The following is a 19,672-nucleotide window of genomic DNA, read 5'->3' on the forward strand; positions in this document are numbered from 1 at the left end:
CTGTAATTCAAATAATCACTTTCATGCTCACGCTCTCCCTCTCCTCTTAGTTTTCCGCCGGCCTCCTTTAACCCACAGTGCTCCAGCCCGTCCACACTAAGAACGGCCAATTAGGTTCTGTCACACATGTGCACAGTATAGTCCATCTATTTAAGGTCTGTACCAGCGTCCTCTGCAGTGGACATTTCTCCTCTGGTCTATTTCCTCTGTCGGTAAGTAAATATGCAAAACACAATTGTCCAATGCAGAGGACGCTGGTTATCAGGAGGTTATGTAAGTATGTGTGTGCTTGTTTAATCATCAGTTTATATCCATGAAGTGTAGCGATTTAGGCAGGGGAGCATGTATGATCAAAATAAATTGAGAGATTAATCTGCGCCAGTGTTACCCCGATACCAAAATATTTCGTCACTTTTCTAAATAAAGGGCACCACATAAAATGGCATTAACAAAAAAATCGTAGGGTACATTAAACATATGTTTCTTATTGCAAGTTTGTCCTTAAATAAAATAGTGAACATACTAGACAACTTGTCTTTTTGTAGTAAGTAAGCAAACAAAGGCTCCTAATTTAGCTGCTGGCATAATCAGTAACATATTGTGTCATTTATCATTCTATTATTTTGTCAACATTATTAAGGACTTTCTCTTTTAACATGTTCAATCTACACTTCTGTTAAAATGTAATAATCACGTGTTATTCTGTTTTTTGATACTTTACATTAGTTTTGGATGATACCACAAATCTGGGTATCAATCCGATACTAAGTCGTTACAGGATCATACTTTGGTCATATTCAAAATCCAGGGACATATTTCGGGAGTTTATAAACATCCATCCATCCATTTTAAAGTAGATTTTGTGATGCTAAAAATATCGATGTAATCGTAGTAGTATTGACTACTTACACTCTTGTACTTGGTAACATCACAGTGGATGTTAAGTGTAAATCCACAAATGACGATTGTTTATACTGTAGCGTCCCAGAAGAGTTGGTGCTGCAGGGAATTCTGGGAATTTGTTCTGTAGTGTTTATGTTGTGTTGCCCGTGCAAATTTTCTCCCAAAATGTGTTTGTCATTGTTGTTTAGTGTGGTTTCAATAAATGGCACATGTTTATGACAGTGTTGGCATTGTTCATACGGCCACCCTTAGTGTGACATGTGACATTTGCTGTAAATAGTCACATTTAACATAACGACATGTTTTCATTTGAGGAAGTGAAATATTGATCAGATCTTTTTCCCTCCACTGTTGAGTCTACTTTTCTACATAGGAAAACGGGAGCTTTTGGGGCAGAGGAAAATGTATTTAACGGAATGTTCTCTCGGGTAGGTGTGATTAAAGGACATATGACGCAACCATGAGAACAGCTGTAGTGGGTGGACGGGCTCACTGTAATGACACACATGCAGTCTCTAACCTCAGAACCAGCGTCATCTGCAGTGGAATTTGGTTTTTGGGGTCTTTTTTTTTTCATCAAGAGGAAAAAAAAAAAACGAGTGTTCTGCAAAACCCAAATGTCCACTGCAGAAGACACTGATCCTTAGGAAGATGATCATCTAGACCAGGGGTGTCCAAAGTGTGTGCTACAGCAAATTTTTTAATAACCCACGGCACATTCGGCAAGTACTGTTTAAAAAAACAAAAAAAAAACAGGTCTAATGTAACAAGAAAAAGTTGCCCTGTTGAGTCTAATAACACAAAATGTTTTCCTTTAAAGCTGCCATTGCTCACAAAATAATATTTAATCAAAATCAATGGTATTATGAATTACTGACCTATTCAATGCTCTAACTACCTTACATCAAACATTCCACTTTTTTGGGGGAAAATATTAAGCATAAGTTATTTTTTCCAAAATGGGAATAAAACAAACAAAAACAAAACCATGAAAAATAATAAAACTTAGATCACACAGATAGGCTTGAAGTTGATCTATTGAGTTAAGCGTTGAAAGTACAAAAAAAAAAGACAAAATGTGTGACTTATTTATAACACTTTTGCAACCCCAACTTTTTTAGTCACCCTTAAAAATTTTAGAGGTTTATTTTTTTGAAGTCATTGTTGAAAAATTAACATTTAATTCAAATTATTGTTGCTGTGATTTATTGACTTATTTGAAACTCCATGTACTTCACATCAAAAATTCCACTTTTAAATTGTTTTCGGGGAAAATATTAAGTATACTTTATCTTTGACAAAATGGACATAAAACAAAAAAAAACATGAAAAAAGTATTATAATCGACGGATAGACCTGAAGTTGATCGAGAAAGTTAAGCGTTGAAAGTTTAAAAAAATTAAATAAATGTGTGACTTATTTTTAACACTTTTGTGACCGCCACTTTTTTGTCTCTCAATAATTTTTGTGGGATTTTTATTTAAAAAAAAACAACAACAACTGTCATTGCTCAAAAACAAACAATGAATTCAAATTACTGTTGAATATTGACCTATTTAAGGCTCCAATTACTTCACATGCAACAATACATTTTTATAATGTATTATAATATAATAATAATAATATAATTTTTATCTTGACAGCTAGACCTGATCATGTGGAATTAAATTATGAAATGGATTAAGCAAATAAATCCAACAAAGCACCAATATGATTCAGTTAAAGGGGAACATTATCACCAGACCTATGTAAGCGTCAATATATACCTTGATGGTGCAGAAAAAAGACCATGTATTTTTTTAACCGACTTCCGAACTCTAAATGGGTGAATTTTGGACAATTAAACGCCTTTCTGTTAATCGCTCATGTGGTGATGACGTCAGAACGTGACGTCACAGAGGTAATACAGCCGCCATTTTCATTTTCAACACATTACAAACACCGGGTCTCAGCTCTGTTATTTTCCGTTTTTTTGACTTTTTTTTGGAACCTTGGAGACATCATGCCTTGTCGGTGTGTTGTCGGAGGGTGTAACAACACTAACAGGGAGGGATTCAAGTGGCACCACTGGCCCAAAGATGCAAAAGTGTCTGCCGCCAGACCCCCATTGAATGTACCAAAGTGTCTCCACATTTTACCGGCGATGACAGACATGGCACAGAGATGTATGGATAACCTGCAGATGCATTTGCAACGATAAAGTCAACGAAATCACAAAGGTGAGTTTTGTTGATGTTGTTGACTTATGTGCTAATCAGACATATTTGGTTGCGGCGTGACTGCGAGCTAATTGATGCTAACATGCTACGCTAATCGATGCTAACATGCTATTTCCCGGCGGTGCTAAGGCAGACATGGCACAGAGATGTATGGATAACCTGCAGATGCATTTGCAACTATAAAGTCAACGAATTAACAAAGGTAAGTTTTGTTGATGTTGACTGCCAGCTAATCGATGCTAACATGCTATTTACCGGCGGTGCTACAGCAGACATGGCACAGAGATATATGGATAACCTACAGATGCATTTGCAACTATATTACGTTTTGTTCCACCCACATTTAATGCAAAAAAAACACTTACCAATCGACGGATTTAAGTTGCTCCAGTGTCAAAAGATGCGAAAGTCCTGATCGTTTGGTCCGCACATTTTACCGGCGATGCTAACTCAGCTATTCGGCCATGCTATGGCTATGAATAGCGCCAATACCTTTTCGCTCAATAGCTTCAGTTTCTTCTTCAATACTTTCATAATCCAACCATCCGTTTCAATACATGCGTAATCTGTTGAATATCTTAAACCGCTGAAATCCGAGTCTGAATCTGAGCTAATGTCGCTATATCTTGCTGTGGTATCTGCCATTGTTTACATTGGCAGCAATGTATGACGTCACAGGGAAAAATGGATAGTCGCATCGCAAATAGCGAAAATCAAGCACTTTAAAGCTTTTTTGGGGGATATTCCGGGACCGGTAACATTTTGAAAAAAACTTCTAAAAATACAACAAGCCACTGGGAACTGATTTTTATTGTTTTTAACCCTTTTGAAATTGTGATAATGTTGCCCTTTAAAGAGACTGTTCACACTACAAGTGTTCACAAAGTACAAAGAAGAAGAACTGTAAAAAATTAGATAATGATTGTTTATTTTTTTAATATTTGCTTACTTACTTATGGTATTATTTATTTATTTATTTATTTATTCACTGTCTTTTACAAACAGAGAACAAAGAAATGGGATAAAACTGCCACGATATGAAATTGGGTATGAATAAATAAGCTGTGCTTCTTCCTACTCCTTTTGGGACGTGCTGTAATGAAACAAGTGGAAACAATGTGATGCATTACATTGTATTTGGACTGTATGCACATTTAAAATTAATTGAAACTGAACTGAAGTCCCGTCGTCAGTGTGTGAATGTGTGTGTGAATGGGCGAATGTGGAAATACTGTCAAAGCGCTTTGGGCTCCTTAAAAAGGGGTAGAAAAACGCTATACAAGTACAACCCATTTACCATTTGAAGTCAATCTGGAGATATAAGCGTTAAATAAATAAATTAAACAAAAACATAATAACCAACATATTTTTATGACCCTTCCTGCTCCAAACGTGAGGGAAGCCCAAAAGGTTGAAAAAAAATCTATATTTTGTAGTGGTTTTGAAAACGAAAAATATCAAATTTGGAGGGTTTTTTGGTATGTTAGCAACTGTTATGTGAAAGAAAAGGGGTAGGATTAAATAAGATCTGCTTCTTCCTACTCCTTTACGAACATGTTGAAAAGAGACACTGGAAATTGTGATGTATCATGTTGTATGCTTGCATGTCCAAAATAAACTCAACTCAACTCAATTCAGTGGAAAAAATTAGGACACCCCTGATCTAGGCAATGATCCAAACAAAATTGTTCTGTTTCCCGACTACTAAACGGAGGCTGTCGTTGTGGCTCGAGCAGCCCTTTGAGACACTTGTGATTAAGGGCTATATCAGGGGTAGGGAACCTATGGCTCTAGAGCCAGATGTGGCTCTTTTGATGACTGCAGCTGGCTCTCAGATAAATCTCAGCTGACATTGCTTAACACAGTAAGTAATGAAAAATTCCGCTGTTAATCACAGTGTCAAAAATGACATTCAATATATAAAACATTCTCATGCATTTTAATCCATCCATCCGGTTTCTACCGCACCTGTTCAAGAAGTCGCATTATTGGTAAGAAGTAATTTATTTATTGTTGGTTAGCTTCAGAATAACGTTATTAAAAAGAATAAGAGACTTATCATACTCTAAAAATGTTGGTCCTACTTAAAAATGTACGCGTATAGTTGTATTCGGTCTTAAAAAAAACATTATTTGGCTCTCACGGAAATACTTTAAAATATTTGGCTTGTATGGCTCTCTCAGCCAAAAAGGTTCCCGACCCCTGGGCTATATAAATACAATTTTATTGATTAAATAACACCATTTCTATGAAAAAAATAGTACTATTGGTCAAGCAGTACGACCACACATGACCTACTTTCCTGCCCTCCACTTTTGCCAGCATGAGCATTCTCTTCCCTTCGGCAAGGCGATAAAGTTTGTGCCCGGTATTCCGAGCGAGGGAGGAAGTGACAAAGATGGAGATGACTCACACAGAAGGTACATGCCAGCAAAGGGGGTTCCTCTGTACCTCGCTTTCCTCCTCGACTGCAGTCACTTCCCCTCCAGCCGCCCACCCGCCCTCTATGATCAGGCAGTGAGGGATTCGCCATCCACACTCCACCGGATCAGGATCGATGGGAGGCGCAGCATCTATAAATAGACCCTTGGCCTGCAATCTATATTTTCGTCTTGTTTATTTTCTCAGCTTTCATCCACGCAGCTTGAATCGGAGATCTTTTGTCGGTCGTCAACAGCTGACATGAATGAACGCCGTCTAACCTTGTCAAAACCCTCAGAAATGAATGCGTTCCAAGCTGTCGTTAAACATGTCAGCATTTTTTAATCAATGGACATTTTGGTGCAATAAACCCCCCACCCCCAAAAAAGGTGTCGAGCCGAAGCTCTATGGCGCAGTATTTTCTGCTACGCCCCCGCAGTGGAGCGTCTCAGCCGGAGCAACTCAACTTAAGAACATTTTTGTGTGCGTCACTGCGTTTTGTGGCCTTTTGGCGTCTGATTCGTGGCTCATTCGCTTCAATGGTGTTTTTAACAGTGTTTCGTTCTTTACCTAGGAAGGTGTTGGAGATGAATTCGGACACCTGGTTCCCAGACCGACTCATCTCAGATAGGTGCGTCAACTCCCGATTCAACATTCTCTTAAACTGCAAGAGACAAAATGGGGATCGGGGGGGAGAGAAATAATGTGGTCAGTTTCCAGGAAAAGCCCGAAAATTCAGTTTTAGTTCAATCAGCTCGTTATTTGACACTTTTAAGACCTGCGAACTCAACCTCTGCAACAGTTTAATGACGTCCACTCAGTGCATGTCTGGGTTTAAATGCAGGAATTCCAATTAAGTGCAGAATCTGCACCTCATTGACCATTTTTTGTTTTACTTCTCATAAACAGATTACAGCATAACAAACATTTTGGATGACAGTGCATGAAGAGCCAGGGCACTGCGGTAGAGCAGCTGTTGACAGACTGATGCATGCCCTTGCACACACACACACACACACACACACACACACACACACACACACACACACACACACACACACACACACACACACCAGGCACATAGCTCTGCAAAATGGAGTCGGAGTCACACATTTGGACGGGAATATCAGTCTTAGAAAACTTCAAAATGACTACTTTGCAGTTTTTGTTTGTATTATAGGTAGCTAAGTAGGGCGAAGAAGCACACACCTTAATGTAACCCCAAGAGACTGACAGCAGGTAGTTGGCTTCAGGCATTTTGGATCCTGTTTTCTCGGTCCTAATCAAAGCCAGAACTGTATTCCAATCGGAAAGGGGGGTGGGAAAAAAAACGATTCAGTCGAACAGGATTCTGTCAGAACGAAAAAATTCCTTTTCAGCAGCTAAGAGAACAGCGTCATGGTGGACCACTGTCCCGCCCAGCTGCAGAAGGAGTCTCCATGACGGGTGGATGGATGGACGGGTGGATGCGGCGGAACTGCAGACGGGGATCCGGCAGGCTCGCTAGATGGGCTGGAGCAGCTGTGAGCCGTGAGCGGGAGGGACTGGGAGCGTGGTGAATAATGGAGGAGAGAGGAGCAGGGGGAGGAGGGAGCCGATAGAAACGGGAGGAGGGAGTGAGGCGGCGATGTTCATCTGACTCGAGGGGGGGTTCCTCCGACGGATTTGTCTCGGTTCTGCGCGCTCGCCCACCCTCCCTTCTTCCCTATCCTTCCCCCCTACGCTGCAGTCTGCCAGGCCCAGCAACACACAGAAAGTGTCCTGCGTGTGATTATTGCCACATGTCATGATCGCCGCAATCGCCATCATTGGCCGGATCCTTCTGAGAGCCACACTGCAAACTGTGGTTATTTGTTTGGCGTCTATTTCTTTGGTCATTTGGGTGAAAAAAATAGCTTTGTTCTGCAAAACGTCCACTGCAGAAGACTAAGGCCTCGTTTCCACTAGGCCGGATAAGGTTATCCAGGGTAAATCACACCTAACCTTATCCGTGTCCGCACGATAAGGTGAACCCCGACCTAAAGAAGTTGAAAAACGTATTCGGGTGTTACCATTTAGTGGTCAATTGTACGGAATATGTACTGTATTGTGCAATCTACTCATAACAGTTTCAATCAATCAATCAATCAATCAAAACACAACAATGCCATTGTTTAAGAGCCCCACCCCCTTCAATCCGCCGGCGCAACATATCCTAGTACGCATGCGCGGAAAATGCGCACGTCATAGTCGCATTCTCGTTGTCTCTCCGTCGACACATGGACAACGGTTTTCCGCTAAGTAGCATCACAGCTCTGACAAGTGTTGTATCCCAAATAGCTGCAATGGCTTTCTCTTAAGGCAGGGGTGTCCAAACTTTTTCCACTGACGGCCGCACACTGAAAAATCAGAGCAAGCGGGGGAGATTTTCATAATTTTTTATTTTAAAAACCAATACAGTATATGTATAAAAAATATATTTGGGTCTCCACTCAGTTATGATCCCGGGGACCCAAAAGGGTTTTGGTAAAAAAAAAAATATTAAAAATGTGTCATTATTCAGTATTATAATTTTTATTATTATGCAAGTTAAAATGGAAAAAACACAAAATATGCAATATTTTTACCCAATAACTTTTTTAGGTGGAATATTTGAGATTATATAATAATTGGAACCTTAATTTTGATTCATTATTATTTTCACACTAAAATAATTGGGGATGCAAAAGTGTCCTACTTATTAAAGTGTTAAAAAATAAATTATATATATTTTTTTACTGTTCACTTTTAGCAGAATAATATCGAGATCAACTTCAGATATATCCGTCAATTTTAAGTTTTATTGTTGTGTATGTTTTTTTTTTTTTTTTTAGGCCCTTCTTTATATGGCAAAACACAAAATATGCATCATTTTCCCCCAAAAAATATCTCAAAGTGGAATATTTGATGTGACGTAATCAAAGCCTTGAATAGGTCAATAATTCAAAATGACATTGATTTTGATTCATTATTATTTTATAAAGAAAGAAACAGCCTTCATGGCCGCTTTGTGTTATAAGAGTAAGCATTGCAATAATTTCTTGTTACATTTCACCTGTTTGCTCTTTTATACCACTTTTTTGTTTAAAATTTTTTTAAATTGTATTTTTAAAATGTGCCGTGGGGCCGTTGAAAAATGGCCCCCAGGCCGCAAATGGCCTAATGGGCCGCACTTTGGACACCCCTGTTTTAAGGCATTCATGTGTGATTTCCACAAGCGTCTTTACATGTAGAAGAAGGAGAAACACGGGTATGTCTGGATGACTCGCCTTCATACTTCCAGTGGGTAGCGCCGAGCTATGAAATCGTTTTATTATGAAGCTTGTTCTTTCTGACGTCACTTCCTGTGTGGGCGAGGTCTTTCTGACATCACTTCTTCGCCATACAGAGCTAAGAGCCCGAGATTCAAGAAATACACGGCACACTTACTCGTGTACAAATTTGTCGGAGGAGAGGAACTAAAACGCTGGTTTAGTGTGGCTGAAACGGGGCTTAGGCTAATATTAATTATTAGTTTCAGGGGTTAAGCGACTTATTATAGACAGGGCCTGACTGTGTAGTTAAAGACTTTCAAATTTCTGGAAAAATTGCGGGCAGAAAATTAAGAAAATACCCCCAGAAACGGACTAATTAACCAAAAATTTCACAACCATGAGTAGTAGTTAGACTCTAAGTAGTAAGCATATGCAGCGTTTCTGCCAAACACCCGTACTATGCACACCTGTACCGCAAATACTCAAATAAAACAAAACTTCTGTTTTTTGCCACAACAAGATATTTTCATTTTTTTTAAACATGGCCTAAAACTACTCAACCCTTCGCCAAATAAACACAGGTGTCAAATTCAAGGCTTGGGGTCATTTTATGTGGGCCATCTGGAAATCAGGTGCGTCAGCAAAGTATTCAGTGAGGCGCGATATCACTGTTTTTGCACAATACTTTGTGCAAATATACCTAATGTTTTCTGCTAAAATTTAAACATTTCAAATAATAAGTTGAGCAACGTTGTGCAACTCAAACATAACGTCGAAACAACATGCTTTTTGACAACGTTTAATCAATGTCGGGTTCTGACGTTGATTTGACCGTTGAAATTTGGTAATTTCCCAACCAGTGTTGTGCAACACAAATACGTTGAGACAACATGCTTTTTGACAAAGTTTATTCAATGTCAGGTTGTGACCTTGATTTGACCATTGAAATGTGGTCCAACGTTGGACATCAACGTTGTCTCAATTTACAAATACAACAATTTCGCAAGGTTGTTTTAGTTTTAAAGGATACGTATGTATAGTAATGTTGTCCCGATACCATTATTTTGGCACCGGTACTGGTACCAAAATGTATTTTGATAATTTTCTAAATAATGGGGACCACAAAAAATAGCATTATTGACATTATTCTAATAAAAAAATCTTAGGGTACATTAAACATATGTTTCTTACTGCAAGTTTGTCCTTAAATTAAATATTGAACATACAAGACAACTTGTCTTTTATTAGTAAGTAAGCAAACAAAGGCTGTATTATTAATCTACTTGTTCATTTACTGTTAATATCTGCTTACTTTCTCTTTTAACATGTTCTATCTACACTTCTGTTAAAATGTAATAATCACTTATTCTTCTGTTGTTTGATACTTTACATTAGCTTTGGATGATACCACAAATTTGGGTATCAATCCGATACCAAGTAGTTGCAGGATCTTGCATTGGTCATATTTAAAGTCTTCAAGTGTCCAGGTACATATTTCCGGAGTTTATAAACACAATATACATTTTAAAAAATTTAAAGAAGATTATGTGATGGTTAAAAAATATCGATGTAACCATAGTAGTATGAACTATACGCTCCTGTACTTGGTATCATTACAGTGGATGTCAGGTGTAGATCCACCAATGGCGTTTGTTTACATTTTGACGCTTGTGAGCTATGGTGTGTAGTGATACATATTTCGCTATTCCTCATTCTGCAGGGATGATACGTACTTTATTTGTTGCCATGGAGGCGAGGATGGACAGTAGCTGCTAGCTAGCTAGCCATGCCTTAAAGCAGTGTTAAAACTTCATCTTTATCGTTAGTTTTTAAGCCAAAATGCGTCCGTTCTCCCTGTTCTGTCTTCACGCTGTGTCTGCTTGTAAGTACTCAGTGATTGTGCGCTGACAAACATGCTCGTAAACCATCAATGACACAACGTGACGACAGGGGGCGGGGGGATGGGGGACCGGTTCTTTTCAGAGGTGGTATAGTACCGAATATGAGTCATTAGTATCGTGGTACTATACTAATACCGGTGTACCGTACAACCCTAATGTATAGTCAATGTTGTGTCACTGTCCTGTGCCTGCTGGGGTTTTGTCACGCCGCCAGAAAAAGTAGTTCCTCTGTGTTAGCTCCTACAATAACAATGCCGCTACAACCTGGGTAATATGCAGGTCAGTGCATGCAAGTGGAGCTGATTTTTTGATGTTTTTTAATCTTGTTTGTTCTTGTCTCACGTAAAGATTGTGAAAGATGGACAACGTTGCTAAAAAAAAAAAGTGCCGTTCCCTTTTAACTCAGCTGTGTTGAGATAAACGTGCGGCAGCGTCCACAGTGAGACAATGAACGCCGGTCACATTTTCAGGAATGTGACTGTGCAGCATCTTATCATCATAATCTATTATCAGTCCGTGCAGCGCCCCCTCCCCTTTTTTCTTTTGTCTGCGAACGTACGGCAGCCATTGAATAGCCGGTTCATCCCGTCATTTTTTAAACAGCAACTTTAATGTGTGAACAGGAGAAGAAAAAGCAGACATCGGCGATAATTGCATCCTTTTTCTCGATTTAAGTGACATCAGCCCACACGTTTCCCTGTCTGCCGTGTGTGTCCCAATTACCAGAACATCCAATCACCATGGCAACAGCATCCCGCAGCCAGGGCGAATGGAAAAAGGGAGCGAGGAGAGGCTTCCCCCCTTTTCCTTTGCAGACAGACATGTGTTGGAGTCGCTGAGCTGTCACGAGGACTCGCCACACGCATCGCCTCGGCTCAGAGACCCTCCTGCACCTCCCCCATCCACCGCTTACATGTCGATTTCTCCACTGGCTGCCACTTGCCGACGGAGTCATCAATCTCCATCTCGCTGCACGATCGATGCTTCGTCCTGCTGCCTTGTGCACCTGACCGGCCTTCACCGTTACATCATAAGCCCATTTTTTTTGTCACGACTCAAGGACATAGACCCTTCCGTTTAACAGCCATATTTATTTTTTTTCCCCTGGGAAAACACCAGTTCCCAGAGAACATTTTGGCTCCAAAACGCGCGTTTGGGTTGGTTGTGTGTGCGTAGATGAAAGCTTCCCTGGGAGGATTCCAGCTTATCCACCCACTGAGGGAAAGAACCAGAAAAAGGAAGATGATGTGAGAAAAGGGGGGGTGAGGGGGGAGCGGGGGAGGGGGGGGGGCAAGGGAGGAGGCAGCCCTTTATGTAATACCGCACTGCATAATATATAAAGAAACCACATATAACAGTGGGGGATGTCTCGCTGTAGTCTTGAAGAGTTATGCTCCCCCAGAGGTTGAAAAAAAACAACAAAAAAAAACGCCTCAGTGCACAAATACACGGATAATAGGCGCAGCCAAATGTAATTCTCTGCAGTTAAGCAGCCTGGATGCTGTCACTTGCATGTTTAAACACACATAACTGCAATATTGCATATTACAGCTTATTAAGCGTGTGTTTTCTCGGACAACAAATAAGGATGACGTGTGTGTTTCATATAGCAGAAGAAGTGTCCTCCGCAGTGGACATTTGTGTTTTAACATTGCTAGTTTTTCTGTTGTATTTATTTATTTATCTTAAATGTGACAAAAACAAATGGACCAAAAGACCAAAAACAAATGTTCGCTGCAGAGGACGCTGGTTTTCAAGAGCAGGGGAACTGAAGTGAGTGGGGATGTTGTACTGGGGCCACAAGCACAGGAAAACTTGCAAAACAGGCTTGTAGGGATGATATAGCCTCTTGTGTTTTTATATATACACACATATATATATATATATATATGTGTGTATATACACATATATATATATACATATATTTACACACATATGTATATATATATATATATATATATATATATATATATACACATACATATATATATACATACATATATATACACACATATATATATATGTACACACATATGTATATATATACATATATATATATATATATACATATATATCTATAAATACATACATATATACACATATGTATATATACATACACACACGGAATCTTTCTGTGTGGAGTTTGCATGTTCTCCCCGTGACTGCGTGGGTTCCCTCCGGGTACTCCGGCTTTCTCCCACCTCCAAAGACATGCACCTGGGGATAGGTTGATTGGCAACACTAAATTGGCCCTAGTGTGTGAATGTTGTCTGTCTGTGTTGGCCCTGCGATGAGGTGGCGACTTGTCCAGGGTGTAACTTGCCCTCCGCCTGATTGTACCACGCCCCGCGTCCCCAAAAGGGACAAGCGGTAGAAAATGGATGGATGGATATATATTTTGAGCGTGATGATGTCACGTTATCGATGGCAAAATGCATTTTTTTAAAATTTGATTTGCTTGAGCGGCTAGGAGACACGGAGAGTAACATGCGGTAGGAAATGGATTAGAAAGGTCAGATTAAAAAAATAAATAAATAAATAAATAAAAATAAAAACTTGGGACTTCCCGGATTTTGGACGCTGGCGGGTTTGGAGACCCCTTGTATATCCCGTCCTCTTACGGCTTCTCGTATGTAATGACGCTATTACGTACGTATCTAAAACATGCACGCATATTAGCTTTGGGTGTTGTTAGCTCTTAATAACAACTTGGATAGGTAGTGTTAGCTGTCATTGAATGTGTATTCCATCATAACAACAACATGACTGTAAATTGTTTCTTCTCTCTGAATGCTCTTGTATGTGTGCAAACACTCCCTGCACTCATGTGTTGACGAGACAGGGTAAGTGACCGCCATGAACACCAATCATTTTATTCGGGCTGGTAAAAATGTTTACAAGACAAATTTATTAATTATGAAAAATATAGACCATTTTACCGCGATGAGGTGGCGACTCATCCAGGGTGTGCAGCGCCTTCAGCCCGGGAATAAGCGGTAGATGGATGGATGGATAGACCATTTTAACAAAAGGAGCAGTTAAGCCACTGATGTAACACAAGCTGGTGTTCCTGTTCTATTTTTTTGCTTTGAAAAATGTTAACGTGAGGAAGGTGCAAACACTCCCATTTAAATTAATTTTGACAGGTTTTATCATTAATTCAATTCATATTCTGGACACTTTATATTCGTTTTGTTGCATAGGCGCCGATCATGCCGAGCACCCGCGTGGGATTGATGGCAACTTTCGATCTTTAAAATAATTTTTGAAAAATCAATATTGTTGTAGTTAATTTTGTGGCGAGTTTGGTCCGTTTTACAAAATAATAAAACCAGAAGTCAAATGGGATAGTAAATTCACTAAACGTCTATTTTTGTTTTATTAATACACACACACCGAGCACCCGCTGGCAGAAATGTAGATTGGCGCCTATGGTTTGTTGGAACATTCCTTTTTAAAATGAAACCCAAGTTATTTACAATCCCATCTTGAAAACGTCAAACACCTCGCCATATGTTTTCAAAAGCTGCTTTCAACCCAATCCATGCAATAATCAGTGTTTAGTAAATGTCAAGTTCAAAGTTACGATTATTGTCACACTCACACTAGGTGTGGTGAAATGTGTCCTCTACGTTTGACCCATCCCCTTGTTCACCGCCTGGGAGGTGAGGGGATCAGTGAGCAGCAGCGGTGGCTGCGCCTGGGTATAATTTTTGGTGATTTAAAACCCCAATTCCAACCCTTGATGCTGAGTGCCAAGCAGGGAGGTGATGGGTCCAATTTTTTTTATAGTATGACATACCAAGTGTGTGTGTATGGGGTGGCCCTTCAGAGGTCTTGTGTATAGGGGCCCAGAATTTGGTGCGACGCCCCTTGCTCAAAATGTTATGGAATATTTTCCTAATTGGATGATTTTTTTCTGTCGTCTGTTAGGTCTTTTTTCTGCATCCCATCCATGTTTATTTTTTCCTTATCTGTTTTTCAGCGCTGTCTCCCTTCTAGTCCCTCTCTCTGCCTCGCTGTCTCTCCCCAGGCTTGCGGGGGGTTGGCTTGATTAAGCAGAGCGCTGCTGTGACAGAGACGGGGGAAGGTGAAAGGAGCCCGTGGCATTTCGGTGAGAGCAGGGGAAAAATAAATAAATAAATAAATAAAAGAAAAAACACACTTCAGATGTGATCCCATCAGACAGCTCACTGCACAGGCGTACCTATACATCCATCCATCTATCCATCCATCCATCCATCAATCAATCGTCGGCTTGTGTTGACAGTTATTCATATAGGCCAGCGGTCGGCAACCCGCGGCTCCAGAGCCGCATGCGGCTCTTTGATCCCTCTGATGTGGCTCAGTAGCATACTTGCCGACCCCCTGATTTTTCCGGGAGGTTTCCGGATTTCATTGCATCACTCAGAATTCTCCCGGGGTAAGCATTCTCCGATTTTCACACGGACAACAATATTGAGGGGGGGGCCGTGATGGAAACGTCTTTAACGTCCTCTAAAATATGTCTGTCGCACCCGCTTCTACACCATGCTATCTGCAAACCGGCCCCTAGATCATGTGGTCGCACCCGCTTTCACACCATGCTACCTGCATGCCGACCGGTTAAGTGTAGTTGGGGACGACAGTTAACACACGTAAGCGACTGCAAGGCATACTTGGTCAAAAGCCATACAGGTTAAACTGAGGGTTGTGATATAAACAACTTTAACACTCTTACTAATATGTGCCACACTGTGAACCCACACCAAAATAAAATGACAAACACATTTCGGGAGTACATCCGCACTGTAACACAACATGAACACAACAGAACAAATACCCAGAATCCCATGTATCCAAACCACGGCCCCCCCAATCCCGCCCACCTCAACCGACGCACGGAGGGGGGAGGGGTTTGGTGGTAATGGGGTGTATAATGTAGCCCGAAAGAGTTAGGCATGTATGGGATTCTGGGTATTTGTTCTGTTGTGTTTATGTTGTGTTACGGTGAGGATGTTCTCCCAAAATGTGTTTATCATTCTTGTTTGGTGTGGGTTCACAGTGTGGCGCATATTAGTAAGAGTGTTAAAGTTGTTCAAACGGGCACCGTCAGTGTGACCTGTATGGCTGTTGAAGAAGTATGCCTTGCAGTTACTTAAAATTGTATGAAGAAGCCACGTACAACATGTGAATTTGCCGGAATGCTGCATGTACAGGATGAAGACGGCGCTATAGGCAGTGCCCTCATAGCACACCCTTGTTACTGTTGTTAGGGTGAAAATCAGTAGGCATTTGAAAAATTGGTCACTCTGATATTCGGGGGTCTGCCTGAAAAAACGGGAGGGTTGGCAATTGTGATGTAGTCATGGGCAATCATATAAAACTCGCGGGACGTGCTAACATAAAATTTTCATATTAAGGTGCGGGCCGCGTGTCTGAGACCCCTGGTTTACACATAGGACAAAGCAAAAAAACAAAACTCTGTATATGCAGTGTAATTTCATCATAAATTTCAAAAGAGTTTTGTGGCTCCCATTGTTTTCATTATTTTGTGAAACGGGTCAAAATGGCTTTTTGAGTGGTAAAGGTTGCCGACCCCTGATATAGGCCTGTATATCCAACACACTTTTTTGTTTTTTTTAAATCAGCTGTCTTTTTTTTTTTAAAGAAAAGGTGGAGAGTTGAGCCCACTAGTGGGCGCCTTTGTCAAGCCTGCAGCAGCACAGGCTCAGTGGAATGAATGACTTCCTTCATCTTTACACATCTCCAAACATAACAGACTAACACACATTGGATCAAACTATAGTCAAGTGTGATCTTATAATGATCTCACACTGGTTTAAAGGTAACTTAAATATTGGGTTTCACTATGTAAAAGCGCTTTGAGTCACTCGAGAAAAGCGCTATGAAAATATAATTTACTTCATTTCACTTCATAATAATACTAATATATAGTATATTTGTGTGCATATCACGAGGGAGTTGAATCACACGTTTCACACAAATGAACTGCAAACTTTTAAATGTAACTTTAGAATACAATCAGAACTTTTTTTTCCCAAACTAGGAAGGGTATTTTAAATCATGCACAATTTTGCTTGTTGCCCTTGGGCAACTCTTGCTCAAGCAAAGGTGATGCAAGGTGGTAAAATCAGTTTGTGACAACTACAGTTGTGTAACTTTTGAAGCCACCTGCGTTCAATTTTGCCATTAAAATTGGAGCCATAAAAGGGAGATCAAATATTTCCCAGAATAATAAATCACATTTACCCTGTGTTCCTCTTAAAGGCCAGAGTAGGATGCAATGTGGTTTAGCAAATTTTAGGTTGGAACATAGCACTTAGCAGGATGTGGTAATTGGCTTGGAAGGAAGCGGCAGCTAATTATAAAATACATTCGTGGAAAATTAGAAGAATTTGTAGCCAAAGCATAATAAAAATCATTAAGGACTTTAAAAACGTCATGTTTTTGTCTTAAAATCCAAAGTTTCAACAGTCTACAAGAGTCTACATGAGTCTTCTCCACTGGTGTTGACTATATATGAATCAAAATGTTTGAAAAGTTTATCAATAACGCTCTCCATCCATCCACTTTCTGCTGCTTATTCCCTTTAGGGTCGCGGGTGGCGCTGGTGCCTTTTTCAGCTACAATGTGGCGGAAGGCGGCGTACACCCTGGACAAGTCGCCACCTCATCGCAGGGCCAACACAGATTAACAAAACATTCACACTCACATTCACACACTAGGGCTCAATAATTCTCTCTTTAGACATAAATAACGTTAAGCAGAGAAAAAAGTAGAAAAAAAAACAAAGGTGTAATAATAATGGGTTTAATAATAATTAAACCTCCCATATTGCACTCCTTACTATTGCATCCGGTTATTACAGTAGTTTTCTGTTGTTAAGTGCTTTTATTGCCAGTGGGACAAAGGACAATCTATACCTGTTGAGTTTGTATGTTGCTGTTCTGTACCATTTACCATTCAGCATCAACACACTTTTAGAAATATAAGACTATAGATTGTAGGAAAAAAATACTAAAAACTAGTGAAATTATCAGACCATGCAGCTAGTTCATTGAAATCTAAATTAAGATGTGTATATTCAGAAGTTAGCAGGAATTTTAAGCTAAAAATAGTAAAAATTATTCAAATTGGAGTTCTTAAAAACTAAGCATCCTCGGGATGTTGCAGAATCTTTAAACACGATGTTCTATGTGGAGGAAATTAAAATACTAATAGTAGTTACTTTCTCAATTTTAACAGTTGAATGGAGACAATGTCATTATTCATGTTGACATTAGTCAAGGACTAAAAATAAGTAAATAGCTCTTAAAACAAGGACGCTTCTAGAAATACAACGGTGTATCTTGGGCAAGTGGCAACTCATTTGTAGTGTGACTAATGACAATAATCTATAAATGTGTGTCCTTTTTTCTAAAGCCACACATGAAAAATTTGAGCGACAACCAACCACATGTTGTTTGAGCAAAGAGTTAAGAGTGAAGGCGCTTACAGACCAACCCCAGCAGATATCCGAGTTTGCGCAGACAATGGTTCTAAACTCACTTCATCAGGACAAAGTTTGTAAAGGAGGCTTACCTTTCTCCAACCATTGAGCTTCCCTAACTTCCTCTCTTTCTTGTCAAAGCAGCAGGCTCCCATGTTGTCGCTGTAAGTGCAAAGTGTGACTACAGCATGAGTTCAAGGACCAAGTCTCGACGCTGAGACACACCACAGCTCGAGTGACTAAGTTTGGGCTGTGAGGTCTGACTCGGCTTTAGATCATTGGCCATGTGTTCCTACGTGCATGATGGAGAGAGAGAGAGAGAGAGAGAGAGAGAGAGAGAGAGAGAGAGAGAGACCGGCCTCTGCCCTAAACACACTCCCTCATGTGGGTAGTCCCGCCTCAGTTCTCTGCTTGCTTGCCTTTCGACGGTCCTGCAGCCAGCTTTTTACACAGTCGCAATCCAACTGATGACCAGAACATTTCTGTGGTTGCCGTGACGTACTCCTCAAACACGCTCCTTCCGACAACTGAGCCCTTCACCATTAAACACAAACAACCGGACCCCTATTTCTCAACTCTTCTACCCTAAGGCGGAGGTCAGAAACCCGCGGCTCTCGAGCCGCACGCGGCACTTTAGTGCCGCCCTAGTGGCTCCTTGGAGCATTTTAAGCGTGTCTTAATGAAATTAAACAATGGATGTCCGCTAACTTTTTGCAACTCAACGCCAAGAAAACGGAAATGCTGATTATCGGTCCTGCTAGACACCGACCTCTACTTAATAATACAACTTTAACATTTGACAACCAAACAATTAAACAAGGCGACTCAGCAAGAAAACGGAAATGCTGATTATCGGTCCTACTAGACACCGACCTCTATTTAATAATACAACTTTAACATTTGACAACCAAACAATTAAACAAGGCGACTCAGTAAGGAATCAGAGTATTATTTTCGACCCAACTCTCTCGTTTGAGTCACACATTAAGAGCGTTACTATAACGGCCTTCTTTCATCTACGTAATATCGCAAAAATTCTGTTCATTCTGTCCACTAACGACGCTGAGATCATTATCCATGCGTTTGTTACGTCTCGTCTCGATTACGGTAACGTATTATTTTCAGGTCTCCCCATGTCTAGCATTAAACGATTACAGTTGGTAAAAAATGCGGCTGCTAAACTTTTGACAAGAACAACAAAGTTTGATCATATTACGCCTATACTGGCTCACCTGCACTGGCTTCCTGTGCACTTAAGATGTGACTTTAAAGTTTTACTACTTAGGTATAAAATACTACACGGTCTAGTTCCAGCCTATCTTGCCGATTGTATTGTACCATATGTCCCGGCAAAAAATCTGCGTTCAAAGGACTCCGGCTTATTAGTGATCCCCAAAGCCCAAAAAATGTCTGCGGGCTATAGAGCGTTTTCCATTCGGGCTCCAGTACTCTGGAATGCCCTCT

The 19,672-nt window shown here is 40.3% G+C and overlaps 1 protein-coding gene across 6 annotated transcripts in view; it reads right to left on the bottom strand.

Annotated features, from left to right (window-relative positions):
- The window catches only part of pde4ba (phosphodiesterase 4B, cAMP-specific a), a 530,844-nt gene that overhangs the window by 16,780 nt on the left and 494,392 nt on the right, over window positions 1–19,672 (bottom strand). For 4 of the 6 annotated variants that reach the window (XM_061883737.1, XM_061883739.1, XM_061883738.1 and 1 more), the window contains one exon: window positions 6,114–6,207. In XM_061883737.1, coding sequence (XP_061739721.1) covers window positions 6,114–6,207 — 94 coding nt within the window. Of the gene's footprint in view, window positions 1–6,113; window positions 6,208–6,752; window positions 6,969–18,300; window positions 18,506–19,672 lie in introns of those variants that run through there. The other 2 variants (XM_061883741.1, XM_061883742.1) reach the window with 2 other exon arrangements.

The sequence above is a fragment of the Nerophis ophidion genome, linkage group LG22, assembly GCF_033978795.1.
Source record: "Nerophis ophidion isolate RoL-2023_Sa linkage group LG22, RoL_Noph_v1.0, whole genome shotgun sequence".
Lineage (NCBI taxonomy): Eukaryota > Metazoa > Chordata > Actinopteri > Syngnathiformes > Syngnathidae > Nerophis > Nerophis ophidion.